General features: G+C 42.7%; 2 protein-coding genes across 5 annotated transcripts; both read right to left on the reverse strand.

The window, feature by feature from the left end:
- Window positions 1–281: 281 nt before the first annotated feature.
- Window positions 282–6882, reverse strand: LOC104583729 (putative wall-associated receptor kinase-like 16). 2 transcript variants are annotated; one of them, XM_024460645.1, is made up of 4 exons: window positions 6364–6882; window positions 4320–4427; window positions 2000–3043; window positions 282–1691 (listed from the first exon to the last, which is right to left on the reverse strand). In XM_024460645.1, exons 3-4 carry the CDS (start codon window positions 2976–2978, stop codon window positions 475–477), a joined length of 2196 nt encoding a protein of 731 aa, XP_024316413.1. In that variant the 5' UTR covers window positions 2979–3043; window positions 4320–4427; window positions 6364–6882; the 3' UTR covers window positions 282–474. The 2 variants fall into 2 exon arrangements, with proteins under 2 accessions (XP_024316413.1, XP_010236746.1); XM_010238444.3 differs by having other exon boundaries at window positions 2000–4427.
- A 7559-nt stretch (window positions 6883–14441) lies between these two features.
- On the reverse strand, window positions 14442–24824 carry LOC100831561 (protein ENHANCED DOWNY MILDEW 2). Of its 3 annotated transcripts, none has more exons than XM_024460647.1 (17): window positions 24619–24824; window positions 24016–24128; window positions 22989–23126; window positions 22258–22348; window positions 22077–22172; window positions 21752–21999; window positions 21544–21642; window positions 21108–21464; window positions 20083–20224; window positions 19911–20012; window positions 19239–19331; window positions 17629–17670; window positions 16410–16520; window positions 16162–16233; window positions 15963–16081; window positions 15815–15878; window positions 14442–15719 (listed from the first exon to the last, which is right to left on the reverse strand). In XM_024460647.1, exons 3-17 carry the CDS (start codon window positions 23069–23071, stop codon window positions 14772–14774), a joined length of 2667 nt encoding a protein of 888 aa, XP_024316415.1. In that variant the 5' UTR covers window positions 23072–23126; window positions 24016–24128; window positions 24619–24824; the 3' UTR covers window positions 14442–14771. The 3 variants fall into 3 exon arrangements, with proteins under 3 accessions (XP_024316415.1, XP_024316416.1, XP_010235289.2); XM_024460648.1 differs by having other exon boundaries at window positions 24016–24196; XM_010236987.3 differs by lacking the exon at window positions 24016–24128.
- Between the last annotated feature and the right edge of the window lie 3108 nt (window positions 24825–27932).

Raw genomic sequence — 27932 nt, forward strand, 5'->3', positions numbered from 1 at the left:
GTATCCCACGCTGCACGGCTTCAGCATGATAACCACATCTGGGAAGAATATAAAGGCGAGACGCAGAAGCCAGAAGGTTAAAGAGAAACCACATTCAACTGAGCATACACAGAAACACGAGCTCTGTCAAATGTCACTGGAGGCAGATCATCAGAATTAATTCAAGACCATAAATGCAAGAACACTTGCTCGGCTCTCAACGGTTCCTTTTCGGTAGAAACGGAATTGTATGAAAACGATGCAGATTGATGTATATGTACATGTATCATACTTGTATAAACTACATAACAAATGCGACCGTATGTTCAATCATAAGAATTAAATCAAGTAGCACAACTGTATTTCCAAATGTGAACTTATGTACAGGCAAGCAAGCCTGGCTCTTGTGTCTACATGCTTGTGTTTTCTACTACGGTCTTGTTCATTCAGAAATACAGGGGAGACCACATGCTGTGATGGTGAATTTGCTCAAGATCATCGCTGCAAGCTAGCCGAAAACAGCATCGCCTCCTCCATGCTATATCGCCTACTGTTGCTGTTACCCTCATGACCAGGGTCAGCAGCCTTGTTGCTGCTTCTCTGAAAACCTGTGTGGCGTGGCCTAACTGGATTTTGTTCTGATTCAGGGTCAGCCTGGATGGTGTTCTCTGCACTCCGCAGCCCCTGAAGTTTTGTCTCCACATGCCGCATGGTCAGCCTGTCTTCTCCCTTCATCCTTAAGCACGTTGCCGCCAACTGTGCCACTTCATTTACGGAGTCCCCAGCTTCCTCGGAGACCTGTGCATCCAGTATCTCGGTAAGCCTATCTTGGTTCAGCAGTAAGATGAAGTGCGCTACTAAACTGACGCCTTCTGAAGGAATGTAGACTGAAGGTTTTTTCCTTGTAAGCAGTTCCACAAGCATAACACCGAAACTGTAGACGTCACTCTTCTCGGTTAGTCGACCTGTGTAATAGTACTCAGGATCTAGATATCCATAAGTTCCTTGGATGGCGGTAGTTACCCCTGAGTGGTCAATTGCAATGCCTCTAGAAGCACCGAAATCTGACACTTTTGCCGTTAAGCGATCATCTAGCAGTATGTTGGATGTCTTGATGTCTCTGTGGATAATTGATGTCACAGCATCCGAGTGAAGATAGGCCAAGGAACTTGCAACTTCAGATGCAACTCGCAATCTGTCTTTCCATGAAAGTGACTGAGGACCGTCGGTATGAAGATGGGCATAGAGGGTTCCATTTGGAATGAACTCATAGACTAGAAGCGGAACTTCTGTCTCGAGGCAGCATCCAAAAAGCTTTACCACGTTCCTGTGATTGATTTGAGAAAGAATGGCAACTTCATTTATGAACTCATCGATCTCTCTTTTGATTACGGTTTTGGACTTCTTTATAGCGACAACGTGCTGATCAGATAAAATGCCTTTGTAGACTGTCCCATGCCCTCCACCACCGAGAATTCGAGCTCCGTCAAATTTATTTGTTGCTTTCTCAAGCTCTTCTAAGCTGAAAATCATCCTTTCAGCTATATCTTTGTCTACTAATTGCTGAAGCAATAATCCTCGGTTTTGCTTGAAGAAATATGCCTTCATCCTTTTGGCTTTCTGATCCTTGGCTTTTTTTGTCGCAAAGACGACAGCAAGAACTAGAAGCAACAGAGTTATGCCACTGCCAACTCCTATACTGAAAATTATTCCTGCCGAAAGGTATAAACAGCATTGTCAAAAAGATCAATATGTAAAGTATAGCAGAAATTGCAAGTTCAGAGAATATGCTTGCAAATTTTGTAGAACCTATTTGATTTGCATAAATGCCAGGGGTTATCCTCCTTTTCGAAAGAAAAAATTGATTTGAGGAAAATGAACATTTCGAATTTGACTTATCAAAATTCAAAATTCTAGCACAGAAAAATCTTCTGTTTTTCGAATCCAGAAGTTACAAGTGATTGAATCACTCATTGACAGATGAACTAATAATGCTTAATAATTTCATGTGTACACTTACCAGCTGCTAGACGGCGATTTTGCCCTCCTTGGCATCCATTTGGCATGTATGGGTTGCCTTGGTACCCGTCACTGCACTCGCAGACGTAGCCGGACACGCCATTCGTGGAGTTGAGGCACACACTGTTCTTACTGCGGCACCCAAAATCTGGCCTCTGGGCGGCTTCTTCGCAGGGGAACCTGCCCAACACCCAGGCTGCGATTGCAGGGACAAAGAAGGGGCTCATGTCAATGTCAGGGTAAGACAGGAGGTCCATGAAGTACTGCTGCAGGCCGTAGACGTGTGACCCGTCGCTCCACCACTCTTGCTCCACCATATGCACACTGGCATTGAACGCCGGCACTGGGGCCAGGGCCGGGGCGATTGGGCATCTGCCTGGGCCGTCGAGTGGGGAGAGTTTGATGCGGAAGGACTCGAGGCCCGCCAGGATGGACGGCTGGCAGCAACCGATGCCATTGCACACGACGTCGGGCAAGAACGGCTGGCCCGTGCTGTTGTTGATGGGACAGAAGGACGCGCACGAGGCGTACGTCCATCCATCAACAATGTCCAGGAGGACTCGGAAGCCGCAACCCACAATTACGAGGCTGTTTGCCTTGGCTGACAGCACAAAGGGAGAATCACGAGCAATTGCCAGCTGCACGTCGCTCGTGTTACCAGTGATGAAGTGCGAGACCCAGCTCCCAACACGCACCGTGCTGTTTGCCAGAGATATCTCGACCACTTCGGGGCCAGGACTGGGGCCAATACCGTTTTCCAGAAACAGCTTCGGCGGATGGCGCGTCTCGTTGCAGGTGACCATGAAGCCCGGCCGGTAGCAGCCGGGGGTGGTGCCAAAGGGATAAGGGATTTCCACGTCGCCACATATGCTCTGGCAGCCGGGCAATGCAATGTTTGTAGAACTTGCCGCTGCTGCCACCGCTATGCGGCCCGAGAGCAGCAGCACCGCCGCCACAGCAACTAGAGTAGGCATTCTCATTTTGTCAACCACCGCAACGGAAGTACGGAACACAAGTTTGCATTGCTGATGGATTGGATGTTATCCTGTAGCAAGAATTTATATTTTCTGGGGAATGTCTCTAGGAAAAGTGATGAACACGACAACAGATTGATTATGATTTTGAGATGTTGAACTCCATCACATGCCGAGAACTAGTCTACATAGGATGGTATATATTATCCAATATTTCGATGTCGCATTGTATGTTGCTTCACTGGTGCTACTTCCCAGGCACGACAGACCATATTTTTCCTAAAGGAAGGGGACTTGCTTGCACCTAATAAGTATTATTCTCTTGTAGAGAGGAAAGATAACTATTACTCTTTTTGCAGGGAAGTTCCCAGTAGTAGTGATTTGGACATTTGGTTACTTTTGCTTGGAGCAAAAGATATTTGGTCATACTTTGACCACATCAGAACACAGAACCAGTCTGTTATACACCATCAGAACCGATTGTGACCAGTACCGTTTTCTATTGGAATATGTTACAGGTACTACTGTTGTACAGATTTGACAAAACAAGTTAGAAAGGGTTTGACAAGGAAAGGTACCTCATGGTGGCATGCTTGAGAAATATCCTGATATCTTTAAATAATATCTGAACACTTCAAAAAGAATACATACAGAACATGACATGTTAATAATCTGCTTCAAATTACCAATGTGGCTAATGGCCCTATGCAGAAAGTCTTTTCCTTTGGACCACATCAAAGAGCATCAGTCAGACAGGAAGTCAAGGGATGATTTACGTGTTGCAGAGCACCGAAGCTTGGTTCAGTTCGCGACCTTTCCGTGACGTGGGGCTACAACAGACTACAGTCATGGCTGCCACCGCAGCTCGTGAGAGGCGGGGAAAGATGTCATATGGCATAATTATCCAAGTAGGGCATTAGATCCAGGTTGCTAAGAAATATATGATTAGTTTCTTTTCTTAGGAGCCAATTATCCATCTACCTACAGAAGAAAGCACTTGTGCTCTGTATTGATCGAGCAATGAACTAAGAGTTTATTTGGAGTAGTATTTCTTAGAGTAGTTTAGCCTAGTCATCTCAGAATGACCCAAGATCATTCCACCAGTGGTGCCCCCTTCCTGGCTCAGGAAAATTTGCTATCAAATATATACAAAAAAAAATTGTCTTGGTTCTTGAATAAACTGCTAATGTATTTCCCACATATACTTGAAAATAGCTTTTGAGTAACTGACAATTGTTTTCAATAATTTGCACAGGACAAGGTTTTGATTATCAATTCAGTAATAAGTTTAATAAAAAGGAACAATAAGATAAGACATGCATGCATTTCCGAAAAGAGACAACGTGCCTCAAGTTGGATGGCCTGATCAGCCATATCTTCCCCAATTCTTCCTACGCATAAGTACCAAAGAGAAGAGAACTCTTTTCTGGATGCAAGCCAAAAATGATGGTGTAACTGCAAAAATAGAAGAATAGAAATTAGAAACAGATCTGTCATGATATGTATCAAAACATTCTGCAGCCGTGTGCTGATAATGCCCATTGAGCTTAACGAGTCGCCATAGAAATAGCAAGAGTTAGACATAGCATGGGAAAATCCTCATCCAGGATACAGAAGTTGTGTCACACCACAGGTCCATGAAGTGTTCCATGCATAGCAAGTTCAAAACTCTGATCCTAGTGTCGATATCATGCTGAGCTTTCAAAAAGTTACACCAGCTCACTATATTGCTATACAACTTCATGTCAAAGGAACATGCCAATACAAGATATGATGTAAACAACAAGAAGGCTTGCCTAAGTCAAAAAAATTACAAGAGATGGTGTAAAAAACAAGAGTGTCTGGTTACTGAACAAACTTGTATATTGAGTTCCTCGTAATCTTCCTAGATGGCAACGGATATTTCCCAAATATATTGGGATTCCAAGCTCAAGCAGTATATCATGCCGTTCTTCGTATGTCCTGCTAGCACATTCACTAAATTCCAAACATAGTCTAGGCTCCTATTATCCCTCAATTGGCAGCTAGAATAGTAACAATGAGAAGTTGACAACTAAGTAACAAGTGCTAGTTTTGAATATATTTTTTCAAAACTCCCATGTTTGTCTCAGTAATTCTTTTAGAATAGAAATCGCTATCTACCGGATGTTCCAAACTAAGGAACTGGTTTGTCTTGATTCTTGATCCCCTCACCGTAACCCTGTCATATTGATATGTCCAAGGTTTTTCACAGCCTAATCTATGCAGAACAAGACATTTCATTTGCGAAGGACACCCAATCAAAGCATGCACACTTGTCCATAAATACATGCTGATACACCAACACAAGGTGGTCAAACTGCTCAATTCAATATCACAATTTACCCATCCTCTACACGCAAGAATGTGCATAAAGTGCTGTTCTTCTTGCCATCTGAAGCTGATTTTGGGTAGAATGATGCCCAGCTGCCTGCAGAAGAAAGAGCTTCACATATGCATTCCAGTACGAGCAGAAGTGAGGCATCCCACTCTTGAAGAATTTTTATATCCACAAGCAAGCTGGGAGACAGACGCAATTGAATCAACACCAGCTCGAAGGTATTCTCCAAAGGTCTGCCCACTGAACTTGGACTTCTCTTCCGAGAGTATCTCACCGATCATCAACGAGAGCATCTCCATCAGTAGAACGCCTCTCAGAAGCCACGACAGTACATCGAGGAGAGTTAGCTTTAGATCGCCTCACGAATATGATGTATTTATCATTCCTGCGAGAAGAGATTCAGATGATGATTCCAGTGATGGCGAACCACGCAGGACATGAACAGATGACGGATTGATGCAGAGATAATTCATCATGCTACAGCCAGTTTCTGGCCGGCTTGCTATCCTCTGAAGAAGTATGACGAGAGTCGGAAAGAAGATCTTGCAGAGTTTACAGATCCTTGCTAATCCATATTAAAGTGGACACTACATGTAACAGCAATAGAATACGCATTTTGCGTACTTCAGCTTACCAAGAGAAAACATACACGGCATCGGAAGTTCAGAGTTGCTCCCTCCGATCCATATTAATTGTCTCAAATTTGTCCAAATATGGATGTATCTATGCCTAAAAAACGTCTAGATACATGTAATATTTCGACAATTAATATGGATCGGAGGGAGTATTTACTTCCTTGGCGGGACAAAAAAACATGACCATTGTACAATGTCGCCCTTTTAACTATCGTCTCACTCGCATAATGCCAATACAGTATTGCCAAACTGTATGATGCGTCAGGGTAAAAATCAACCCAGAAATGACCATTGGCACGCCACCCCCATCGAACAGTCGTATCTAAGCTATATTGTAAAGAATATATGTAATTAAAAAAAAGCAATATGATAAGGAACAAGGGTTCGGTGTTCTTACAATTTTGCTCCGGTTCTGACGCGGCTCTCCATCGTCGAGGCGTCGAGCTCGCCCACCGCGGGGGCGAAACCCAGCATCTACGGGAGAGAGGAGACCTCCTCCGCCCGGATGCGGGGGGCAAAGCTGGAGGGAGCACGACGCGTTGGCGTGGCCGGTAGGGGACGGGCCAGGCAGCGGATGGGGCCATTCAAGCCAGCAGGGGTGGCCGTGGAGGCCTCAGGTGGGTGGGTACTGCTGGCTTGACAAGGCAGCGCTGAGTCGCTGACGGCGGCGAGCCGGCGAGGGGCAGGCTCGGCGACCGGTGCATTTCGCGCGGTTCGTGCCCGGCGAGCGAGACGACAAGGCAAGGCTTGTCGTCTCAGAAGGGAAAAAAACTGGCCGGGCCAACTGCAAAGCGGATTCGCGGCCGTTACGGCCTTACGGGAGAAAAATCTGCGGATTTCGGCCCGTACGCCCGCGCAGGCCTTAATTCGCCATGGCCTTGTCGGCCGGCAGAAACCGGCCCGTTTCAGTGGAAACCGAAAAAGAGAAAAGTCGACGCAGATGCTGCTGTACGGCGAACCGCGCGCGCGCAGACAGCGCGCCGACGAGGGTGGATCGATGGACCGGACCGGACCGGATTAATTTGGCCACGCCCCATTGTCACGGGAATATTTCCCTCCACCTGCCCTCTCTGGCTTGTTCTCGCCCGACCCGTCCCATCACCGTTAATCCACGGCATGCATGCAGTATGCAGCGATCTCTCCATTCAAAGTGGATCGAGCACGGCTTTTCCTCTGGTCTCTTTCTTGCTTCCCGGCGAACGCAACGGGAAGAGATCTGAGAAAAGGGGCGACCGGAGTACACGCCGCGATCATGACCCGCGAGTCAAATGTCGTCGTTTTGGACCACCCACAACCAACAACCATTACCGATCCCACGTTTAGGAATTCTCACGAGGATCCATCTGCCGTGTCGACGTAGGAATTGAATTCTCGAGGCTGTTTCCCTAGAAAACGCTCGGCTCGATCGTCGTTGCATGGATCGGAGAAAACCAGTAGCTAGCTCTCAAAAGGTACAAACGTGTCCCTGGGTTAGTGCGTTTCTTGGGATTCCGATGCAGAGTATGTTTCCATTCACTTGTTAAGGAAATGGCTATCAAGAACGAATTAATCCTTTATTTCTTTCTTTTTTTTAAATACCCCTCCCCGGAAAAGAAGAATAGGACAAAAGATATAGAATGCAATACATAAAAATTATTTTTTTGTAATTATATCCTGCCTCTATCCATATTCATACAGAATTAATTCTTCCTGAACTAATGCCCAATTCTTTCCATTTATTAATAGAATTCCTATAAGGAGTGTTTTATTCCAAGATTAAGTTAGTACTTAACAAAGAACAATTTTCATTATATTATAAAGGAAAGTTGTACTTGGAACTTTTTTTGGGTGCATTTTGATTTTACTATATATGCGAAGCAGATAATGTATGGCATTGTTTCAGTTACACGTGTAGCTTCCCTACTGTGGCAAAGCTTCTCTTCCCTGTTGCAGTGTCGGCTGGCCGTCGATCGATCTGTGCCCCCTTTTTATTCCTAGGTGAAACGAAACAAAACTCGTCCGGAAAAGAAAGGACGTACAGTTGCATTTGCTTTTCTTATCTGCCACCCTGCGGCCAAGCTTCAACTAAGGCTTTCCGAACAGAAATTTCACTCGTCTCAAAGGTGGAGTCAGCTGGACGGCAAGAGCATGACACGGTTAAAAGAACATGAGCATGAGCAGGTGGAAAGCAGGAAGTCAATGCGTGGCTAGTGGCCAATTAAAGCCATCAACTTTGTGAGAGAGAGAAAAAAAGAGAGCATATTAAGCTAACTAGCCCCTCGGATTCACTGTATTGCCTTTGATGTCCCGGGAAATTTTTATAATTCCTCCGTCCAACAAAAGATGTCTCAAGTTTGTTAAAATTTGAATGTATCTAGACATGACTTAGTGTATAGATGCATTCAAATTTAGTCAAAATTGAAACATCCTTTGTTGAACGGAGGAAGTACTGGTGTTTGATGTCCCCAAAAACTTTTATGCAGTACTGTATAACATGACTTCGCTACTGTCTTGTCTTAACAAATACGTCAACCTTTGAGAAAATGTTTTCCTAAAAAAAATCTTTGAGAAAATGAAGATGTATATGACTTGACTCTCTTTTTTCAAAAAAAAAACAATCTAGAAAAACGCCAGCTTCTCTCATTGGCAGTGGGAGCACATATAGCATCCCAAAGTCAAAACCAGCAGCTCAAGAACACAGACAGCGGTGTCTCGTGCCGATTAAACAAATGGCGACGCTAAGTGGGACGTCTTAACTAGTACTGTAATCAATGGCGCGATCCACGTTTCGTGCTGCGTATGCTACGGGGGCTTTCTATATTTCTCGTCATGTACTTGGTCGGGCCGTGCGCAAATCCCCAAGACTGTAAATTCTTGGATGCGCGCGTGCTTAGCTCTGTCCACCGGCACATTTTAACTGTAGATTCCGTAAATGGGGACTTCTATTCCTGAAAGTTGCTAATGTTGACTGTTGATCAGTATGCATAAGCAAAATGGAGTAAGTTCTAACTGTAGATTAGGAGTTGAGTGGGGCTTGACTGGTCAAAAAGGGCATAACAGTGAGCAGCAGGGAAAAGGGAAGTGTGTACAGTTGTGAATTTGTGATCCATGCCAAAAGGTTATGGACACAAGGTCACAAGGACGAGATGCAACAAATCGAATGGGGAATTAAGAAATATTTTATCCAGAATAGTGGTTGTTAGGGCACAAACAAGCACATATATAGCTGTACAAGAAACCTAGCTAGCTGTATATCACCAACAGTCCAACATGTTAAAACAAAACAGAAGAAAAATGACAAAAGGAAAGTTTAATATAAAACCTCAAGAAAACAAAGCAAGTGACCATAAGCTACAAAAAAGATGATACTAGTGCTAAAAACTATTCTGAAGTTCTCCAACAACCAGTGCTAGAACTACTCAATCATGGAAGCTAAATTAACCCGGCCCCAGCAGAACGCAAAGTGCATGCAGCTAGCAGGCCGGGGCTGGTCCATTTAGTGAACAGTGAAGAGCCTCAAGCCTACACGCTAAAGGAAAGGCACCTAAAAGACAAAAGCTACGTGCATAATGTTTTCTCAATGATTCTTTGCAAGGACAAGACATCTCCAGTTTGCATCTGCAAAGAAAATCTGGCCTTGACTGATCCACAGATCTCATTCTGCATATATACAGCCAATTAATGCTTACTGAAAAGTGAAATGGGATGGAGAAATACGCATGCTAGGAATTATTGGAGTATGAAGTTATGCACAGTTGATGTGGAGTAGGAAACAGTTCTCCGCATTGCACTCCAAATGCAGACAAGGTGGAGAAGAACTGAGACCAGAGAGCCATGGCTCACACGCTCAAGGATTATAGTCAGAAGAACTCAGATCACATGCTCAAATTGCACTTGGATTCATTGATCTCCATGGATGGTAAAAACTCAGCAAATCGAACTACAGATAGTCCCAGGAAGCGCAGCGCAATTACTACCAAAGGAGAATGAAATTAAGCGAAAACACAAGTCTGGAAACTCTGAACACGAGGAAGAAAAAATTGCCTGGCTTCTCCGCATGCCAATACATAGAACTCTCTCCATTCTCTGAGCTAGGCTCGCATGGTTGCCTCCATGCCTTTGCTCTGCGGAAGAACCGAGACGACGACGGAGACGAAGACGATGAGATCACCGGAACGGTGTCCCCGGCGGGACGCGGCGATGAGGACACGGCGGCGTGTTGCGGGGGACAGCGGCATTGGCGTCCTCCTCCTCCTTATTCATGCCCCTCAATGAATCGCACAAAGTAAGCGCAAGCCTGTGGAGAGATGGAGGAGAGAAGGGAAGGCCTCCTTGCACCTATTATAGGTGGCCTATATGCAAATGCAGGGAGATTAGAATACTAGAGGTTTTTAAACACACACAACCTAGCGAGAGGTCGTATCAGGACTCTAGGATCATATGTGGCTGCGTGTGGTGTGTGTGGGCGTGCACGCTCTTCTTTTAGATGACTTCGAAAAGGTAGGAACACTGTCGTATTTTTATGGGAGTGTCTATTTTTCAGTCGATTAAGAAATAGATCGACAATTGTAGCCATCTAATAAAAAATTTCTTATCTATCGAATCTACATTAATCTTACACGAATCTCAATGATTGGTCAAAAAGTTGTTATCATCGACTAAAAAATGATTATTTCTCAGTCCCCTAAAAAATAGCAAAAACCGTACTTTTATTTTGCATTTTAGGAAACACCTATTACAACGTACAAAGACACATTCACACACAGCCACACACTCAGACAATGCCTACGCAGAAGATGGAGTAGCTTCGAGGTTATATCACGAGTGGCGTCTTCCTGTTGGCTCAATTTATCTTAGAAACGGGATCATTATTCTCTCCTTTCTAACAGAGTTACGCCGTTAGTTTTGAAAAGGAGTACATATGAAAATACAAAGGAAAATTCGAGCTTCCATAGGTTTTGTATTGACTTCAAACATAGAATAATTGTATGTGAGAGCATCTCATCAACTTGTGATGGCAATTTGAAGAGGAGTTTATGTGATGACATTTGTCTCAACCACTAGAAACATAATTTTCTCTAGCAATTATTTTATGATAATAACAACCTTGCATTCTATTAAATGATAGTTACATCATGCACCAGGAGTGGCATGAGAGAACTTGGTGGATCGTTCAGCCACACCTTGGTTAAAGATTGTCTGGTCCGACTAGTTAGTTCGTCTGTCACATAATTAGTCTATGACGGTTGTGTGCATCGATCGATGCAGAGGTCGGACGGTGTCTTCTTTTTTGAAAAAGAAAAACATAACTTTTTTTAACCAGAGTCCGAAATACCCCATATATTAATAAAGAAGAAACATGATTAGCTTCTTTAGGATAATGCTTGAACTTAATTTGCTTTTCAAGGTCGCATGACAATTGAAAACGCTGTTCAAATGATCGCTGCAGCAGGACCAAATGAAAGAATCTCACAGCACACATACATATACGCGCACACAGGCATACAGATTGTGACGCAGAAAGTCGATAACTTCTAAAGAGAGTTGAACCAGAAGATTGAGGTGACTTGAGAACGAGCCCTAAGGCTTTGGTTTGCCGAACAAAGTGGGAACAGGGATGAGGGATCCAAAAGTGAAAGGACAAAAAACAGCGTCACGCGTGGTCCGTACGTCTCTTCTTCAACGGTGAAAGGAGGGTTTTTTTCTTCTACGGTTAGGCTAGCATCTAGCTTACATATTATCAGTGGCCACTTTTATTCTTGCAAGTCAAATCTCTGTTTTGGATTCAATAAAAATTAGGCATGTGATGCTGACCAGCACATACATCAACGTGTTACTGCACCGCAATCCAGGCATATAAGGTTTCTTTTCCAGCGTTGGGTGATATAGTTGTTTCTTGGAACAGAGCTTCTAGAAATAGGATGAAACGCGCGTGTTGTGAGCGTCTGTGTTTGTACTGTGTTCTGAAATAAGATGAAAAATGTATCTATTGTAAAGCATGTGTTTCTATCCACGTCAAAGACTCATAGTTGTACTTGTACAAAAGATAGACAGAGTGTACCATAATCTGCAAATAAACAGGGTCAATAAAAAACCGATATATTTGCTTGAATAAATGTAAAAGAAACATAATTAAAGAAATGCTAATGTGAGCTATTTTCTGCAGGGAGTCTCACCGGTGCCTAACCTGGATTTACTCTGCATGCCAATAATTAGACGCCAGATGAAGGCGGAGGCACCACCGACCATTGCGATGCCAACATTATGTTTGATTAGGACTTTTATGATATGGACAACCACGATGATGTGAATATTAACAAAGACACTCGAGTGACCATGGTGGTGCGTGCAGCGTACATGAGGACCATAAGTGGCCGTGGGGCTAAGGGGAGAGGGGAAAGGCAAAGGAGTGAGAGGTTTCATATTAGGTTGCCATGAAAACTAACCAAATCCAGTGACCCATGAGAAAGCAAAGGTTGAGCCTTGCGTGGTCAGGGGAAACGATCATACGGAGTATCATTTCTCGTCGAGAATTTAACCCACGTGTTGGCGTCTTGTGTGTTTTACCAATATGTGTTATTCTTTCCATGGTAGACAATAAATATGGTTACCTTGTCATCCGTGATCTCTCCGATCTAGTACGTTATACCGGTGAATGCATTGCTCAAAATGGAGAGCGCTTGAGTTGTTTTTGCAAAGAGGAGAAAAAAAAAGGAGTGCTATGATTTCCAAGTAACACTTTTTTGTTTTGGATCTGAATTTAGACGGAAGAGGCCGGTGGATGGAGAGAGAAAGCCCAAAGAGAGAATATAGGCGTGGAGGGAGTTGGAATGTCTTTGTAACATGAAGTGGCCTCGTGTTAGTGAAAACAGCAGTGTCCTCATATATTAAGAGTTGGCTGTTAGACACAATACTGAACTTGGAAGCTGACCCTCTAGTCTATTTCCTTCGGATGTTGTATGAGATTTGGCAATCGAGGAATTCTGCCCAGAAAGGAGAAATGATTCTGAACCCGAAGGAGATAGCAAGAAAGGTGCATCAGTTATCGGAAGAATGGGCGCTAACTTGAAGTCAGACAAACCATTGCAGAAAGGAAAAATGCAAAAGAAGTGGATTCCTCCACCAGCAGGCTACGTGAAAATTAATTCAGATGGCGCGCTGGACACTGATGGCACAATTGGGGGTGGCGGTGTTATTATCAGAGATGCTGCTGGACACTTTATTGCTGGCCTGAGCTCTAAGTATAAAATGGTCCGGGAACCTCTTCTCTCTGAGCTCCTAGCAGCAAGAGAAGGTGTGTTGTTGGCAAGAAAAATGGGTCTGTTGCACGTCATTCTGGAGTTGGACTGTGCGGAGGCAGTCCTAAAGCTTAATAAGACGGAGCTGGACAGATCTGTCTACGGAGGGTTGTTTCAGGAGATTAAAATGCTTTGTTCTCTCTTCGTGGAATGTAAAGTTGTGTGGTGTTGTAGAAATGCTAATGTTTGTGCGCATGTATTAGCAAAGGCTGGTTGTACTCGCATCATCGATGAAGTATGGGAGGGCAATCCCCCTGATGTATTAGATTATGTACTATGTAAAGACATGGGGTTGCAGTGAATGAATTTCGAGCCTTTTCTCAAAAAAAGAGAGAGAATATAGGCGTTGGTCCACCATGGCCGTGCACCGCACCACGACTGGATGATGACTGATACAGACCGACGGCCACTTTGACCTCCAACACCGGGGCCACCATTTCACTCACCTCTGTAACCTCACGTGCGATTCGGGCCCCTACCAGATAGGACGACATGTACTCGCCGTTTATGAAGCTATTTTTTTTAATAGTACAAATTATTTAATCAATTTTTAAAATAATACACGCTTTTAAAAAATTACAAAACTAGGCCACCCTCGGCATGGGCCAATTAGGACCAGTCGGCCTGGCCCAAACCGACTAGGGCAGTCGGGGACTAATCGGCTTGGGCGAAACTGATTAGTTCCAATTGGTTTCGCCCAAGCCGATTGAAACTAAGATTCCTCAATCTACTGCATGTTTAAATGGACGTAGCTTGTGTTACGTCCACAAACCCAGCAATTCGATCGAAATTAAGGCACAACTGAAATTAAGAAAGCAAATTAGCAGAAGTTGGTTACAGAACATCGACCTCGTCCAGGCCAACTGGAACTAATCAGCTTCACCCAAGCCGATTATCGTTCATGAACAGCTCCTGTTCATTGCCACTATGACATTGCCCGTTCATGAACAGCTCCTGTTCCAACATCCAACGCTGAGTACTCGCCGTAAGAAAAACATAGGGGCACCACAGGTTTTCGTGCAACGGATGAGCGTACCCAGTGTCGATGACTGCAACCTTGGCGTAGAAAAGAGGGAACACATGTTCACAATCGGCAATTGAGTCAGAATTAGTCGGCGAATACAGAAATGTTCGTTTTTACCAATGCCATCCAGGGTCCAATACAAGCATGTGACAAGGTCTTGACGAAAACTGGGACTGGGAAGAACAGAAACCACAATTCACAAGCACATATTCACAAACACGAAGGCAAGGAAAATTGTAGCAGTGAGCCGGTGACAACTCGATTCAACCTCAGTTCAAAATTAGTACTCACAACACCTCAGCATATTCTAAAGCTGGCCGTTAAACAAAAAGAAGTCCACGCATGTAAACTGAGGCAGGTGAGCAGCTTAGTATCCCCTACACTTCAACCCACGACGAGAGACGTTCTATTTTTCGTCCCTCCACATCCTGACCAGGTTAAAACACGACAGTCAAATCAGCGATTGCTAGCAAAAGATGGTGCGTCATCTTGACTTGGTTAATGTTACTTCTCAAGCCAACCATAGGACGGCCCTTGCTGCAAGGTCGGGATGCCCTGCGACAGAACTTCACGGGGCACCAAGCATCCGTGCCACGACGGTGCACTTGTAAACTGCAGTCCTGGTAAGGTGTTTCTTGGTGGCAGGATCTCAGCACCCAAATCGCCATGAGGAACAGTTGCTTCAGGACATGACTCTTCTATAATCTGAAACTGAGCACCAGCTGCATGCCTATCTGAATGCAGCAAATCATTCTGCTGTCCCCAAAGCCCGTCTCCCGGATCCTCCTCAAGTGGAGAGTCTTCCAGGATTTGGTATCGAACTCCAGCAGCATGTTTGGGTGAAGATGTTACCTCGTCACAGTCAGCAGTATCAGTTGGGTGCTCAGCAGATACACTTCCAGAATGATTGCAGTCTTGTGGACCAACACACCCTTGATCAGAGGTTGACACATTTTGGCTTTCTTTTTGACAATCGCTTCGGTCTGACGATGAAATGCTCATGTCAGATTCAGTAGCCATGTCTGCAACATAATCATGGGCCGGGGGGTCATTTCTTCCTGGGATGTCATAATTGCAAGGTTGCCCTGATCGGCCATTGGTATCTGTCCAATAGTCACCTGGAGAACTAGTGGTATCATGGTACGTATCAGCCAACAACTGTTCTATAACAGAGGCTGTTGCAGGTCTCTCTCCTTGCATCTCTTCGTCATTGATGTCCGCATTGCCAATTTCCAGATTCCTTGTGGTGCTCACAGATGCAATATCTGCTATGTTCCTATGTGAATCACCAGAGCAAGGGTTTTTGCTGCAAAGATGCCCCTTTGATCTAGCAATCTCATAATGTCTCTGCGCATAATCACTACGGCTCCATAGAGAAAGGGGAGGGGGCGACATATTCCACTGTTCCATCTGCTTGTTATCAGCATCAAACGATCCAGGCAAATAGAATGACTACAGAATTTTCCAAAAGAAAAAACAGTTAGGAGCAAGATACTATCATCAGTCTGAAGAACAGCATTCTGAAGGAACCCACTGTACAGACATACCTTTCCTGAGAGCTGATTAGAATCTTCCCATATTAGCTCATACGGTGGGTATTTTTTATCCAACCTACAGAACATCAAGTATTGGAATGGTTTTGGATATTAATGGCAACCAGAAAGCTTTGTAGAGATATGAAGAAAGATGTGGTACCTTTCAGTTTCCCTGGGAACAATAAGAACTATCAGCTTTGGCTTGAAACTTAGGGCTTTGTTGATGAATTGGTTTGCAAGAGAAGCTTTAAACCCAAAAGGAGGATTCAACCCCATGATCTGCAGATAAAACCACACTGAATATACAAATCTGGGAGTTTGACAGTGGATGAGATCAAAATAACACACAGTGGCTATACCAATCGTGATCCTGCAGGTAATTCATCTGGTTGAACAGTCATCCAATCTCGTCTCTCAAAATTGAAGTCATTCTGAAGAAATATGTATACTGTTCTATGAGTCCAGCGATATATAACAAATTAAATGATGAAAAATTTATACGAGGTACCAAAAGAGTTTAGGTGCCTGGTTAGGTCCCCATATCTGCCGTATCTTAATAAAATTTAGCTATCAAACATAAAATGGACTATTACATAGCAAGAACTACCTTCGGCTGAATGAGATCATAATTTTTGTAGAAGCAATTTTTTTCAGAATCTTCAAGCTTTTCCTTCAATAACGTGCTGAAATCATTTGAACCACAGCAGAAGTCAACGACCTAAAATGAACAGAGGTTAGAACCTAGCATTAAGTCAAGCTCCATAAGCACTGCAATGACCATTACACAATACGCATAAGGTTAAAGCACGACATTTAGAAACAAAAGAAATAATCTATGACAGTACTTCTGTTAATCCAAGAACTGCAAATAGAAGCTTTATCCATGGAAATGCATAACTGACAGTCTAAGGCTCAAAGCAGGTGACAGTATGGGGCAATAGTATTGCATAATACAAGCATGTATCACATATTCTAGAAGTTCTACGACAACAAAATCAGCTGATCATTTTTTTTTAAGATAAACATCATACTCCCTCGGTCCAACAAAGGATGTCTCAACTATGACTAAATTTGAATGCATCTATACACTAAGTCACATCTAGATACATCCACATTTTGACAAACTTGAGACATCTTTTGTTGGACGGAGGGAGTATCTACTTTTGCATAAATTACTGAAAGAGGAGATGAGAAAAGTTCTTTGTCAATATTATATTTTGCAGAGTGGTCACTCCCAGTACAGGCTAGGAAAAGTCTTGTTTTAACTTTTATACCCTGAAGTGAGCTGTTACTCAGGTGGATGATCATAGCCTCCCAGTTTCCACCCGAAGATTATCTTAGCAGTTGTGGAACTGATTTTTAGTTACATAGGCACCACCATGTAACCTAAATGTCTAAGGTTGTGAAGAGTACGATAAGTCGATAACACTAGTATTAACTGTTAAAGAGTGTTTTTTTCTTGTGTGTATCCTGTATTTGCAGTTCAGGCCCATAGCATAGCAAGCCCATGAGGCCCAAACAATCCTAGGGCATATATATCCCTCTCTTTGCAATATAGAAATAGATTTGGTCATCCCTCTAATTATCAAGACATTAACTAGTTCCTACAAGACTGAATAAATAACATAACAGATTTTGCAAGCACGCGATTATTATTTTTAACAGGCATCCCCCATCAATTTCCATCTGCCACACACAAGTTCTTACAAACCAGTTCAAAAAACAGCATGCATGGCACAAGATGTTAGAGGATTAAATTAGGGTCCATCAGTTATGCAAGTTCACAAAGGCAAGAGTTAAGTAATCAGACCAGAGCAGACACTTACCGTATCACCACTCTGAACATACCATTGTAGCTTATCTACAATCTACAGAAATTCACCAAAGTCATGTCAGTTACACAGAATGTTCAGGAACAGGAAACAACTTTAGTATTTTCAAAATTGGGACAGTTGGATCCAACCATAACCTTGTAAGCAAGATAACCACGCTTTCGTTGAAAGAAGAGAACGTCTATTTTCAACACTGATCTCGTAGAGGAAATCTGAGATGGACACTGACTTCTTAATCCCTAAAATCGGGACCCTAACCTTGTTAATCTCAGTAATACTGACATCAAAGTTGTTTGGCACAAGGAAAATGATGATCCCGGCCAGGATTTCTGATTACTCTCACCGATAATTCAGACCCACATGTCATATCCATCTTGTGCCCAATCTTTTTTCTTCTCTTCCTTCCTGATCTCAATCAGGGTCTAATCAATAGATGAGTAACCTGTGATATATGGGACCTCGTTATCATCATGGATTGGGATACTAATTTAGAAGCACAAGATTGATGAGAGGTAGCACCAAAATGCTAGCCACCGCGAGGGTGCCTGCCTGCACAACAACAAGTGCTGGTCCAGTGCGTGAGGGCCCGCATGGCAGTGAAGTGGAGATGATAATGAGGACCCATACAACACAACCTACTCATCTTTCGATCAGACCCCGATTAAGATCAGGAAGTGAACTATCAGCGAGAGTAATGATAAATCTTGGCCAGGATCATCCTTTTCCTGGTGCGCGAAACAGTAAGGTGAGAATTGACGGGGATTAACAAGATCAGGTTTCCGATTTCAGGGATTAAAAACTCAAGGCTCATCTCATACTTCCTCTACGGGTCAGGTTGAAAATAGACATTTCTCTTCAAAGACAAATGAAAAGAATTCAGCGATAGAGATTGGAGAGTAACTGTATAAAACAACTAGAGAATAAATTTCAGATTTGCATCACGCAAAACACCAGCATTACTATTTCTATGCATACATCGGTATTTCGACCCTGCGTTGCACCACCTGCCCACTTGAAGATCACGTCTTAGAAACTGGTGGTGCAAAGTGCAATGCATGGTTGAAAACCTGCTAATTGTTGTTAAATGCAATGAAATAGTAACCTTAGTGTTTTGCGCAACGGGTATCAAATTAGGAGGTGCAAAGTGAAGTTTCACCCAAAATAAATATACCTTGTATCTCCTGAATTCTGTTTATGACCAAAACTTCTTCAGGATAAAGGCGCAATTGTTACAGATAATCAAAATTAGCTGACAGTGTAGACGGTTGAATAACAAATATATTACCCAAGTAGCATATTTCTTTTGTCCATAATTCAAGGCTTAGTAAAGTAGATGCTATTTTGATCCTTAGGTTAATGGAAGAACAAGATATGTGGATATGAACTCGAGGAGGCGGTGGGGGTATCCAATTTGAGTGAAACTGGATTTCAGCCAATATTCCTAAATGCTAATCCTCCTATGATTTGAACAATTCAGCATTAACCAAAATTGTTTAGGTTCATTTTTAAAAATGGATGTCAATTTAATATTAGACCTTAAAAACACATCCTATGACTGATTTCCACATCCAGACATATTATTTAAATAAAATGTGCACACCTACCTTCTCAAGCTTGTCCAATTTCGTGAAATGGCGCCCATAAGATGTATAGCGCATGCCATGAAGAAACGGTGCAAGATATATGTTCAGTTTGTTCTGCAGATAATAGTTCACATATCATGTCAACTGTGATTGTGGGCTTGCTATTTGAGAGGATAAACACCAAGCATGTTACTCTCATATACTCCCTCCGTCCAATATTAAGCGTCGCAACATTGTCTAGATACACATGTATCTAAACGTGTTTTAGTATGTAGGTACATGCCTATTTAGACAAAGTTGGGACACTTAATATGGGACAGATGGAGTATAATTCATTACAAACAACCATTAGGATATTTTTGTGGTATCGAATTATGCACTCAGCTTATCTCAGTATCTTAGTAATAAGTAGGTATGGAAAAATTCTACGAGCCTAAAAGTGCGAACAAAATACCTCAAAAACAACTTTGTACTAAATCTGAGGCACTTATTATGGATCGGAGGGAGTATTTGTTTTTGAGGTAAAGAAATCATAGCTTCTTTAGACAGAGTTATCAGACATGAGCTGAGTTCATAATTTTCATATAATTAAATCTCAGCAATGCAGGGCAAAACAAAAGAATAAATTAGCATGTTGATGCCACATTCGTAGTGTACTAAAAGACAGAAAGTGAACTCATCATCTTCATGTACCTTCCACTTTGCAAGTTGGAAAAGATCATGCTGCGTGCAAACACCTTTGGCTGCTTCTATCCCGGCACCATTTTCTAACATATGTAGAGCAGTTCTAATCGCCTGTGCAAGGAATACACGTCAGAATCTAACAAATTCATGGCAGTACTTCTAAGAAAGTGCAGCATAGTACCTCAACAGACTTTTCCACCTTTCCCAATGTAATTGTATCGGTATTCTTCATAAATGATGTGTACGTAGATGAAACCACTAGCTTCTTTTGTACATCCTCAATAGTTATCTCCGATGAAGTTTTCTGTGCAAACTCATAAATCCTGAAATATAAAAAAATATGCAGTACTAAAACATGTAACTAGACAAATACTTGGGGAAAGACGTAACGTGCAGATAGCAGTGCAACGCTCAACATATTTCATACAATAGTGGCGTATGAACAATGTGAAACAAGGTAAATATGATTATTCTACATTCCTTCAGGTTTTGTTTTATTTTATTAGCATATATCATCACATATTGTGCAGTTATATAGTTGTTGACACAAGATACACAAACTTTCCTGTTTCGTAAAACCCTGCTCACTTGTTACACAACAACCAATTAGAGAAAGAACCAAGCAAGAGTGGCAACAACTAGTAAAAATTAAAAGTTTGGGCATTGGATGGATTTAGTGTTGCTCATATTTTACAAGAGCTCCATTGAGTCCAGCATTTGTTATGGAACCAATTCCTATAATAATGAAACCCGTGTGAGATAAATAGAAGTATTTCAAATACATCCATTCACTCAATTCACATAATCTAGTCGTATTTTTCCCCAACGGATTACTGTAAATTTGAAGGGTGGCATCTAGTGATCCTTAGCTTTTCTCAGTGTCATACACTATCTTTACAACTAAACCTAAACATCCCAAATCATCTTAACGTGCAAGAAAATTTAGCACTTCCACCAATCCCAAATACAAGTTATTGGCTTATCATGATCTATGCCTACAATTTTGATCACATTACTTTAGCAAATACCAACGCATAGTTTTTGAAAGTACCTAGTACAATAATCCTTGCAAAATTGTTTATAAACAGCAAGTATATATGTTTTAAAAATATTTAATCGGTAAACTTAAATTTGTAGTGGAGTACATATGAAGACAATAAACAGTCGAAAAAAGGAACACAGAAGTAAAAAGAGAGACATATTTACCTCCTCGCAGTGTTTATGTCAACCTCGGGGAATGAACTGACAGGGATCACTGACGTAACTGCTTTTTCCCCCGATACAGGCCTTCGGTAACAAGCTTTTGCACCTCCAGATTCAGGAGCTTTCATCCTTTTAGCTATCAAATTGCTAGAGGAAGAACAGGTTGTTGTACCGAAAGATCTTTTGCTATTGGACAATGGGACAGCGACGCACTCCTCAGCGACGCATTCCTCAAGGCGCCGTATCTTAACCCTCTTCATGCTATTTACATTGCTGGGTTTTCTGCTGAGGGCAGGATCACCAGGAAACTTAATATGATCTCTCAGGGGAGTTCGAAGCTTTGGATCAATATCATGCTTCCTGGCCAAAGAAAAAGATATTCAGAAATATGAACATGAATAATGAGCAGAACTAATTAACTACAGGAAGAAAATCTTACATGCAGTATATTAATATGCGATTATTCGGCAGAAGGCCGTCCCATGCCCTTTGGAAATGACAAACACCATTCTCTATAATGTCATCAAAGGAAATTTTCCTGCAGACAGGTAAATATGTATCAGTTTGATCCAATACAAAGTAATAAATAGCAACAAACAATGAATGCAAACTACGTTGGCTGAAATATGGGATCAAGTCATTAATGCCTTGGCAAACATCTTCTGTGGTAGGACTTCGGGCACCGCCGGCAAACCGCAAACTGCAGCGCTTCAACCTCCTTCTTTTCACCATATTTGCAAACATCACATCTATGGACTGGACATCCAAATTTTGCCCCATTCACAATCTTTGTCATGTACTCAGTTGCTTTTGCTTCATTTTCAGGGAAGAGTAAGTGTGCAACACATTTAGCATGATAAAAGTGACCACAATTTGGTGAAGCACATGGGAACACCTAAAGAAACAAGATTTTTAATATGCTGCGACCTGCTTGAAATTTCTCAAATTTATACTACGAAAAGACGATTTAACCTCAGGAGGATTTGTTTTTGCTGAACCCAATCTATGACAAGCAAAACATTGATATATTTCACGTTCACAATTCTTGCATAGGAACACTTTAATTGCCTGCAGATATGTAAAAAGTTCATCAAAAGATGCCTGGAATAGGCGAACTAGTTTCATTCACAAGTGAGAGGATTAGAATAGGTACATCAAACTGAACCGTTGTGTAGCCCAAGGTTTTGCAGTCTTCGCCAGCACCTTTGGTCGCGTGAAACGACCTCAGACACTTGCCTTCACAGCTGCAAGTAGATCAGCAGAAGTGTGTATCGCAAATGAGGAATTATGGAGGAATATAGAAGAGAGGAGTATTTTTACATAAAAACTAAGGATGATAGCACATATTCTATGGTAAGGAGCAATGTAACACAAAAGCAACACCATAACACCCGTTATGTTTAATAACAAAATAACAAATTAAACCATGCAAGCAGAAACTAGAATAAACCATCTAAATATCACACGCATACAACCAGGCATGATTGAAGCAACACAAAACAACAGGTAAATTTATAAGCCAAGGCATTTCATTCTTGGTAGACTGCATCAACATATTATACCTGGCCTACAGTTACGAAACATGGTGCAACTATGCTCTATACGAAATCCATTTCTACCCATAACTAGGGCATGCTAAGTTCTATACTTAGATTAACGATCGCTATACTTTGTTTCAAGGAAAAGGTATAGTTTCAAAAGCAATAATTTTGCTATGGATCGAAAACCAAAATTTCAGAATTTTCTGTAACAAATGGGCTGAATCCATAAATGCTAAAATACTGTATTATATGCTGGTAGCTTCCTTGATGCAGGAACTAAACTGATATTATTTAGTTACACTTTGTTCAAAGCAGATAAAACACAAAACAAATGGACATGTACCTTGCAATTTCACCACCATTGTCACATAAGGCACAAATCAAATCAATGCTGTCAGAACTAACTTCATCATCATTCTCAGCCATATGGTCGTACACAACAATTGCAATGTTATCTGTTCACTTAGACACCTCTATAAACCTGTTCAAGCACCGAAGGAGTCTGTTCATCAGCATGGTTGAGCATTACATGATTCATGACAACTATTGCACAAAGTAATATCTGCAGCAGTCAACTAGACAAAGATCCCTCGGCTCTCTCCAAGTACACAGCTGATTGGCCCACATGTGGTTTAGTATCGAGGGTTTTCTTTTGTATAGTGCTAAATCTCTGGGACGCTGCTTGATACTTGGTATCGGCACGACGCCCTTATGGCTCCATGACTACCTTCTCATCAAAGTTGCAGAAGGACTGAAAGAATGGCAAATTTGTGCCAAAAAAAACTTATAAAAACTTCAGTCCGATCTGGGAGCACTGGTCCCCCCCTTTTCAACTTCCACAATTCCTCATGTTCCGCTCAAATGGGCATGATGTTTCGCTGATGCTCAAGAACCTCCCTATTTACCCGAAATGGAAACACAATACATGAACTAAAACCCATACCACAAAACTGGGGAAACCATGAAACTTCTTGGAGACCACAGGCCTTAAAAAAGCGAAAAGCATAACTGCCTGCTCTCCAATTCTTGCTTTTGGCACGATTTGATGACAAAACACATGAATGATAAAATAAAATACCGAGAAAATCAAACAGATACACGCAGGGACGATCATATTTGTGCACGGGGATGTGGATACACACCTGAACGGCCAAGACCTCCTAATTCCCCCCCAGTTTCTTCTCAAATTTAAACGCCGGTCTCAGTTTGTTACGGAGTGCTACTAGCAGTACGGTGGTTACTACGGAACGACCTTCAAACTCGTGAGCATTACCACACAAATTTCAAAAATAATAACCACGGACCCATGACCCCGATAATGCAGTAAACACCGCCGTTGAGATAAACTCAGAGGGAAAGGACAAACGCACCACAAGGAAGCCGCCGGCAGCTTCCCCTCGCGAAGTTGCTAGATATCTGTAGGTGGAAGCGGTGGTGAACTAGAAGCCGGCGACGAGCGGCGGGAGGCACGGCGGAGGACGAGCTGCAAAGTAGGTCACCGTGAGCGGCGATGGTGAGTAGCAGCGTCACGGATGCTTCCCCGCGATTCTCCTAAATCCAAACAAACCTCTCGCATTTAAGCGGAAACAAATCGCAGGAGACCAGAAAGGCGCATCAATTAAACCTCACAGCACGGAATTAATACGAACGAATCTAACCCTATAATTACGAACACACACGCGCACTAGCGTACCCAATCATAGGCAATGCCACCAACAAACCAACTCAAAAATACCAGTACTACAAACCAAAAAAAGGGAACAAAATAGCAGAGAACGAAGGCGCAAAATCCACCCGGAAACAGCCACAAAAAATGCACCAAAACCACCGGAGAACGCAGGCATTCCCCCACAAACTTCTACTCGGAATCGTCGCCGACCAGACAGGAACCAACCGATCGTCGCGTAGAAACCCCCAAAACCACAACCGAACCCGTCGCCTCTGGTTCATCAAGCACAAACACGCGTACGTACCTCACGGAGCCGAGCAGCGGAAGACGACCACTAGGGTTTCATCTCCGCGAGCATAACCCCTTCTTCCCCTTCCTCCAGCACAAAACCCACATGAGCAAAACCACACAGGAATTTTCCCTTTTGTTTTTTTGGTTGGGAGGGGAAGAGAGAGATGAAGCACACAGAGAGGCTCTGCACAAGACCAGTCACAACTCGCAACAAGTATGATGAGGAGTGGGAGAGAGAAAATAGGGAGGCGAAACACTGCTCACGTCCGTTCTATGCTCCCCCTCTATCCCACGACCACCGCCTTGAGCGCCACCACGCCAATTCCTTACCCGCTCTCCCTCGCACACACTGAATTCCTTACATGCCCCACCTTGTGTGGGCTCCGTAGTCATCAGAAGAGTATGATGGTGTTGGGTATTGAAGGGAAAGGCATATTTGCGTGGGACCAAATAGTCAGCGGGAGTGGAGGGGTTGGATGCATGGACTGGGGGTCCTTGGGAGGCTCCAGCGTGGTGTAGGCCGTAGATTAGCCCAGCCTTTGCGTCCTAGCCCTGCTAGAGTCGATGCCGGCCGTCCGATTCGCGAGGAGAACTTTTGACGTGATCGGCGCCGTGCGAACAGGCTCTGACCCATATGGCGGAACGCCCGTTTGCACCGTGGTTCATGGGGCGAGACCAAGGTAGTCAAGACTTCAAAATTGCTGCGCATTTGATGCGAACTTGCACATATTAATGACATGAGCCATTAAGTGTTTTTCTTTTTAAAAAACATCGAGCTTGGTATAACCAATATTCCAATATTGAAACGACGCACGTACTGCCCTTTCGAATAATACGGTGATCTTTGACAAATTGAAAATGAGGTGTCGCCTCATCAACAACATATCGATCAGAATAGTACAACAGAAGCATTGCTGCGGTCCATTAATACAAACTTATATTACAAATCCATACAAACTGAAGTGCCAACATAAATATCTTACAAACTGGTTCCCAAAAGTACCGGGAATTTAAAACCGTTCTGTTTGGTACAGCAAAAGTCATACTACACGCTCGTCTCACAAACCTACTAATTGATCTACACGTCAGTGTTGTCTCCACGGTACTCGAAGTAATAGTCCACTCCTTCGTCGACTTTCATCGAAGGTGGCTCCGCTGGTACTTCTTCTCCAACTTCGACGTACACCACTTCTTCCTTTGTCGTCGGCTCACAACCTAAACAAAGGAGGTTTACATAGGGGATGAGTACGGAAGGTACTCAACAAGTCCAGAGATAGCAACAGGTGTTTGATGCACTATGTACTGAGAACAGAGGAGTTCTCCAAAAGAATGCATTTGTAGGGTAAGAGAGCCAGGTTACTATTCAAAGAGCTATTGTTCCCTTGTCTTACAGGCTGCTAGAGTCCCCGATGGACTCCTTTCCTGCCGCGTTCGTAGTTCCAGCCAGGAACATGGAGTGACAGGTCACACTTTTTACACTCTGCAGAGGTGCGTTACTTTACCCACAAAGGACCAAGTGTCATGGCGTTCATGCTGTCACACTCACAACCGGACTCTTGAATCACAAAGCCTTTTCGCTTTCTTTCTGCCATACACCGCGTCGTAGTCCCACTCAACAGGCCGGGTACTACCGGTCTCATGCTGATGCTACAGATATAGCACATGGTAGCTGGTCCCAGACCAGACTACCTTCCTAGTAGTTGATACTACAGATCCAACTACCAAGGTCTTGCTCTCCCGGGGGTAGTATGGCATAGGACAAGGGTACTTTGACTTTGCCCTGCCCATACAGGGTATGTGGTCAACACGGTCGCTACGGCGCTTAAACACGGGTAATCAATTGTTGTTTAACCTTATATGAAAACCCATTGTAGTGGAAGCCGCCTTCCATTGTGCCTTCGACACCTTTCCAGAGTTCCACCACCAACCATGATCACGCCCAAGGATGGCGGTCACTATTCTAATTGATTCACTTTAGAAAATAGGTTTTCATTTTGTGCAAGTTATAGAAGAGATGGAAACTTTGTCAAACAGTATCGAAGGACATGAACAAGAAACTGGACTTGCCTGGTGATGAATAGGTAATGGAATTCAACGGGTTTGCTTGCTGAACTCCTGCTTCTGAAAAGAGAGAAAGTCCGATAAGGACTTGTTCCAGAAGTTATGCATCGAATGCATGTAATGCAGATGATTATGCTCATGACATGCTCATGATAGTGCTATATAAATTTTATCACAGCAAGAAACTTGAAACACCTGCATGTACAATTTTAAGAATTGTAGCTATTGTCATTGAACCTTTATTGTGATTTAAAGCATTAAAGCCAATTCATAATTAGGTTCTGATTTATTTTGGTTTGACAACTCACTTAACAAATTTCCTCACTCGCAGAAATTTGGTGAATAGAAACAAACTGACTGAACTGGTCTCTCTAACTCAACTTGATTAACTTTTTGGTTCTGGACATTTGAGTGTTAGCTAACTAGACAATTGGGATTTATCCCTAGTGGTTGCGGCTTCTGGACATTAATAAGGATAGCTGTGCATAACTGTGTTAGTAACCATCTACTAGATACTAACACTACACTGTAAAATGGTACAGCTCACCTTATGGTTCAAAGATTTTGGATCCTGGAACTAAACAACTATTTGGCATGGTTATCTTACTCCTAAAACCTGACTTGGTTCCCCACTAGTTGGTGTATTAAAGCTTAAAGCTTAACCAATAAGTCTACTAAAATCTGGGAACAAAACATCTAGATGTAGAACCTGTTGGTGGTCTTTTGGGTTCTAGCTACACTGCACTGGAACCTGAAGATATGCTACAGTTCACGGGAGCTTGCTATTTCTTTGCCAAAGAAGTTACAAGCTACAACTGCTAGCTCTCTAAAGTTCAAAGTATTGAGGTTCAGTTTAATTTATTTTTCACACTTCAATCAATCCATCATGCAAGAAAAACATGTATAAACAGGGAGCAATCAAGATGACAGTCAAGTGATCCACTGCTACTGTCCTAGTTCAGAGTTGACATGCATATTTGTTCAATCCATAAAACTAAAGATACAAGAACACTAGAAGGAAGTAATCTTTGGTGAAAACAATTTCCTACAGGAATATGTACTCTAATATGTGTGTGTACACTTGCTTCAACAACCTGAACATCTACTACAGGAGTGTAGCTTCCTGGTTGATGGTTATTCCAATTTCAAAGTACTGAAGTACAAATATTCTGAAATTACTTGCCAGGCTTAATGTTGAATCATAGAAATTAATTGCCATGCTTTAATCTAATTCTCTCTACAACTTAAGCACTCAATCTTACAAAC

The sequence above is a fragment of the Brachypodium distachyon genome, chromosome 3, assembly GCF_000005505.3.
Source record: "Brachypodium distachyon strain Bd21 chromosome 3, Brachypodium_distachyon_v3.0, whole genome shotgun sequence".
Taxonomy (NCBI): Eukaryota; Viridiplantae; Streptophyta; class Magnoliopsida; order Poales; family Poaceae; genus Brachypodium; species Brachypodium distachyon.

What these genes read in the sequence shown, in the direction of transcription:
- LOC104583729 (XM_024460645.1), bottom strand. Translation starts at nt 2,978, where the DNA reads ATGAGAATGCCTACTCTAGTTGCTGTGGCGGCGGTGCTGCTGCTCTCG. An exon ending in AAATCGCCGTCTAGCAGCTG is followed by an intron (nt 1,692 to 1,999) that starts GTAAGTGTACAC and finishes ACCTTTCGGCAG; the next exon opens with GAATAATTTTCAGTATAGGA.
- LOC100831561 (XM_010236987.3), bottom strand. Translation starts at nt 23,071, where the DNA reads ATGGCTGAGAATGATGATGAAGTTAGTTCTGACAGCATTGATTTGATT. An exon ending in CGCATATTAATATACTGCAT is followed by an intron (nt 21,465 to 21,543) that starts GTAAGATTTTCT and finishes TTCTTTGGCCAG; the next exon opens with GAAGCATGATATTGATCCAA. An exon ending in ATGTTCAGAGTGGTGATACG is followed by an intron (nt 16,521 to 17,628) that starts GTAAGTGTCTGC and finishes TGTTCATTTTAG; the next exon opens with GTCGTTGACTTCTGCTGTGG.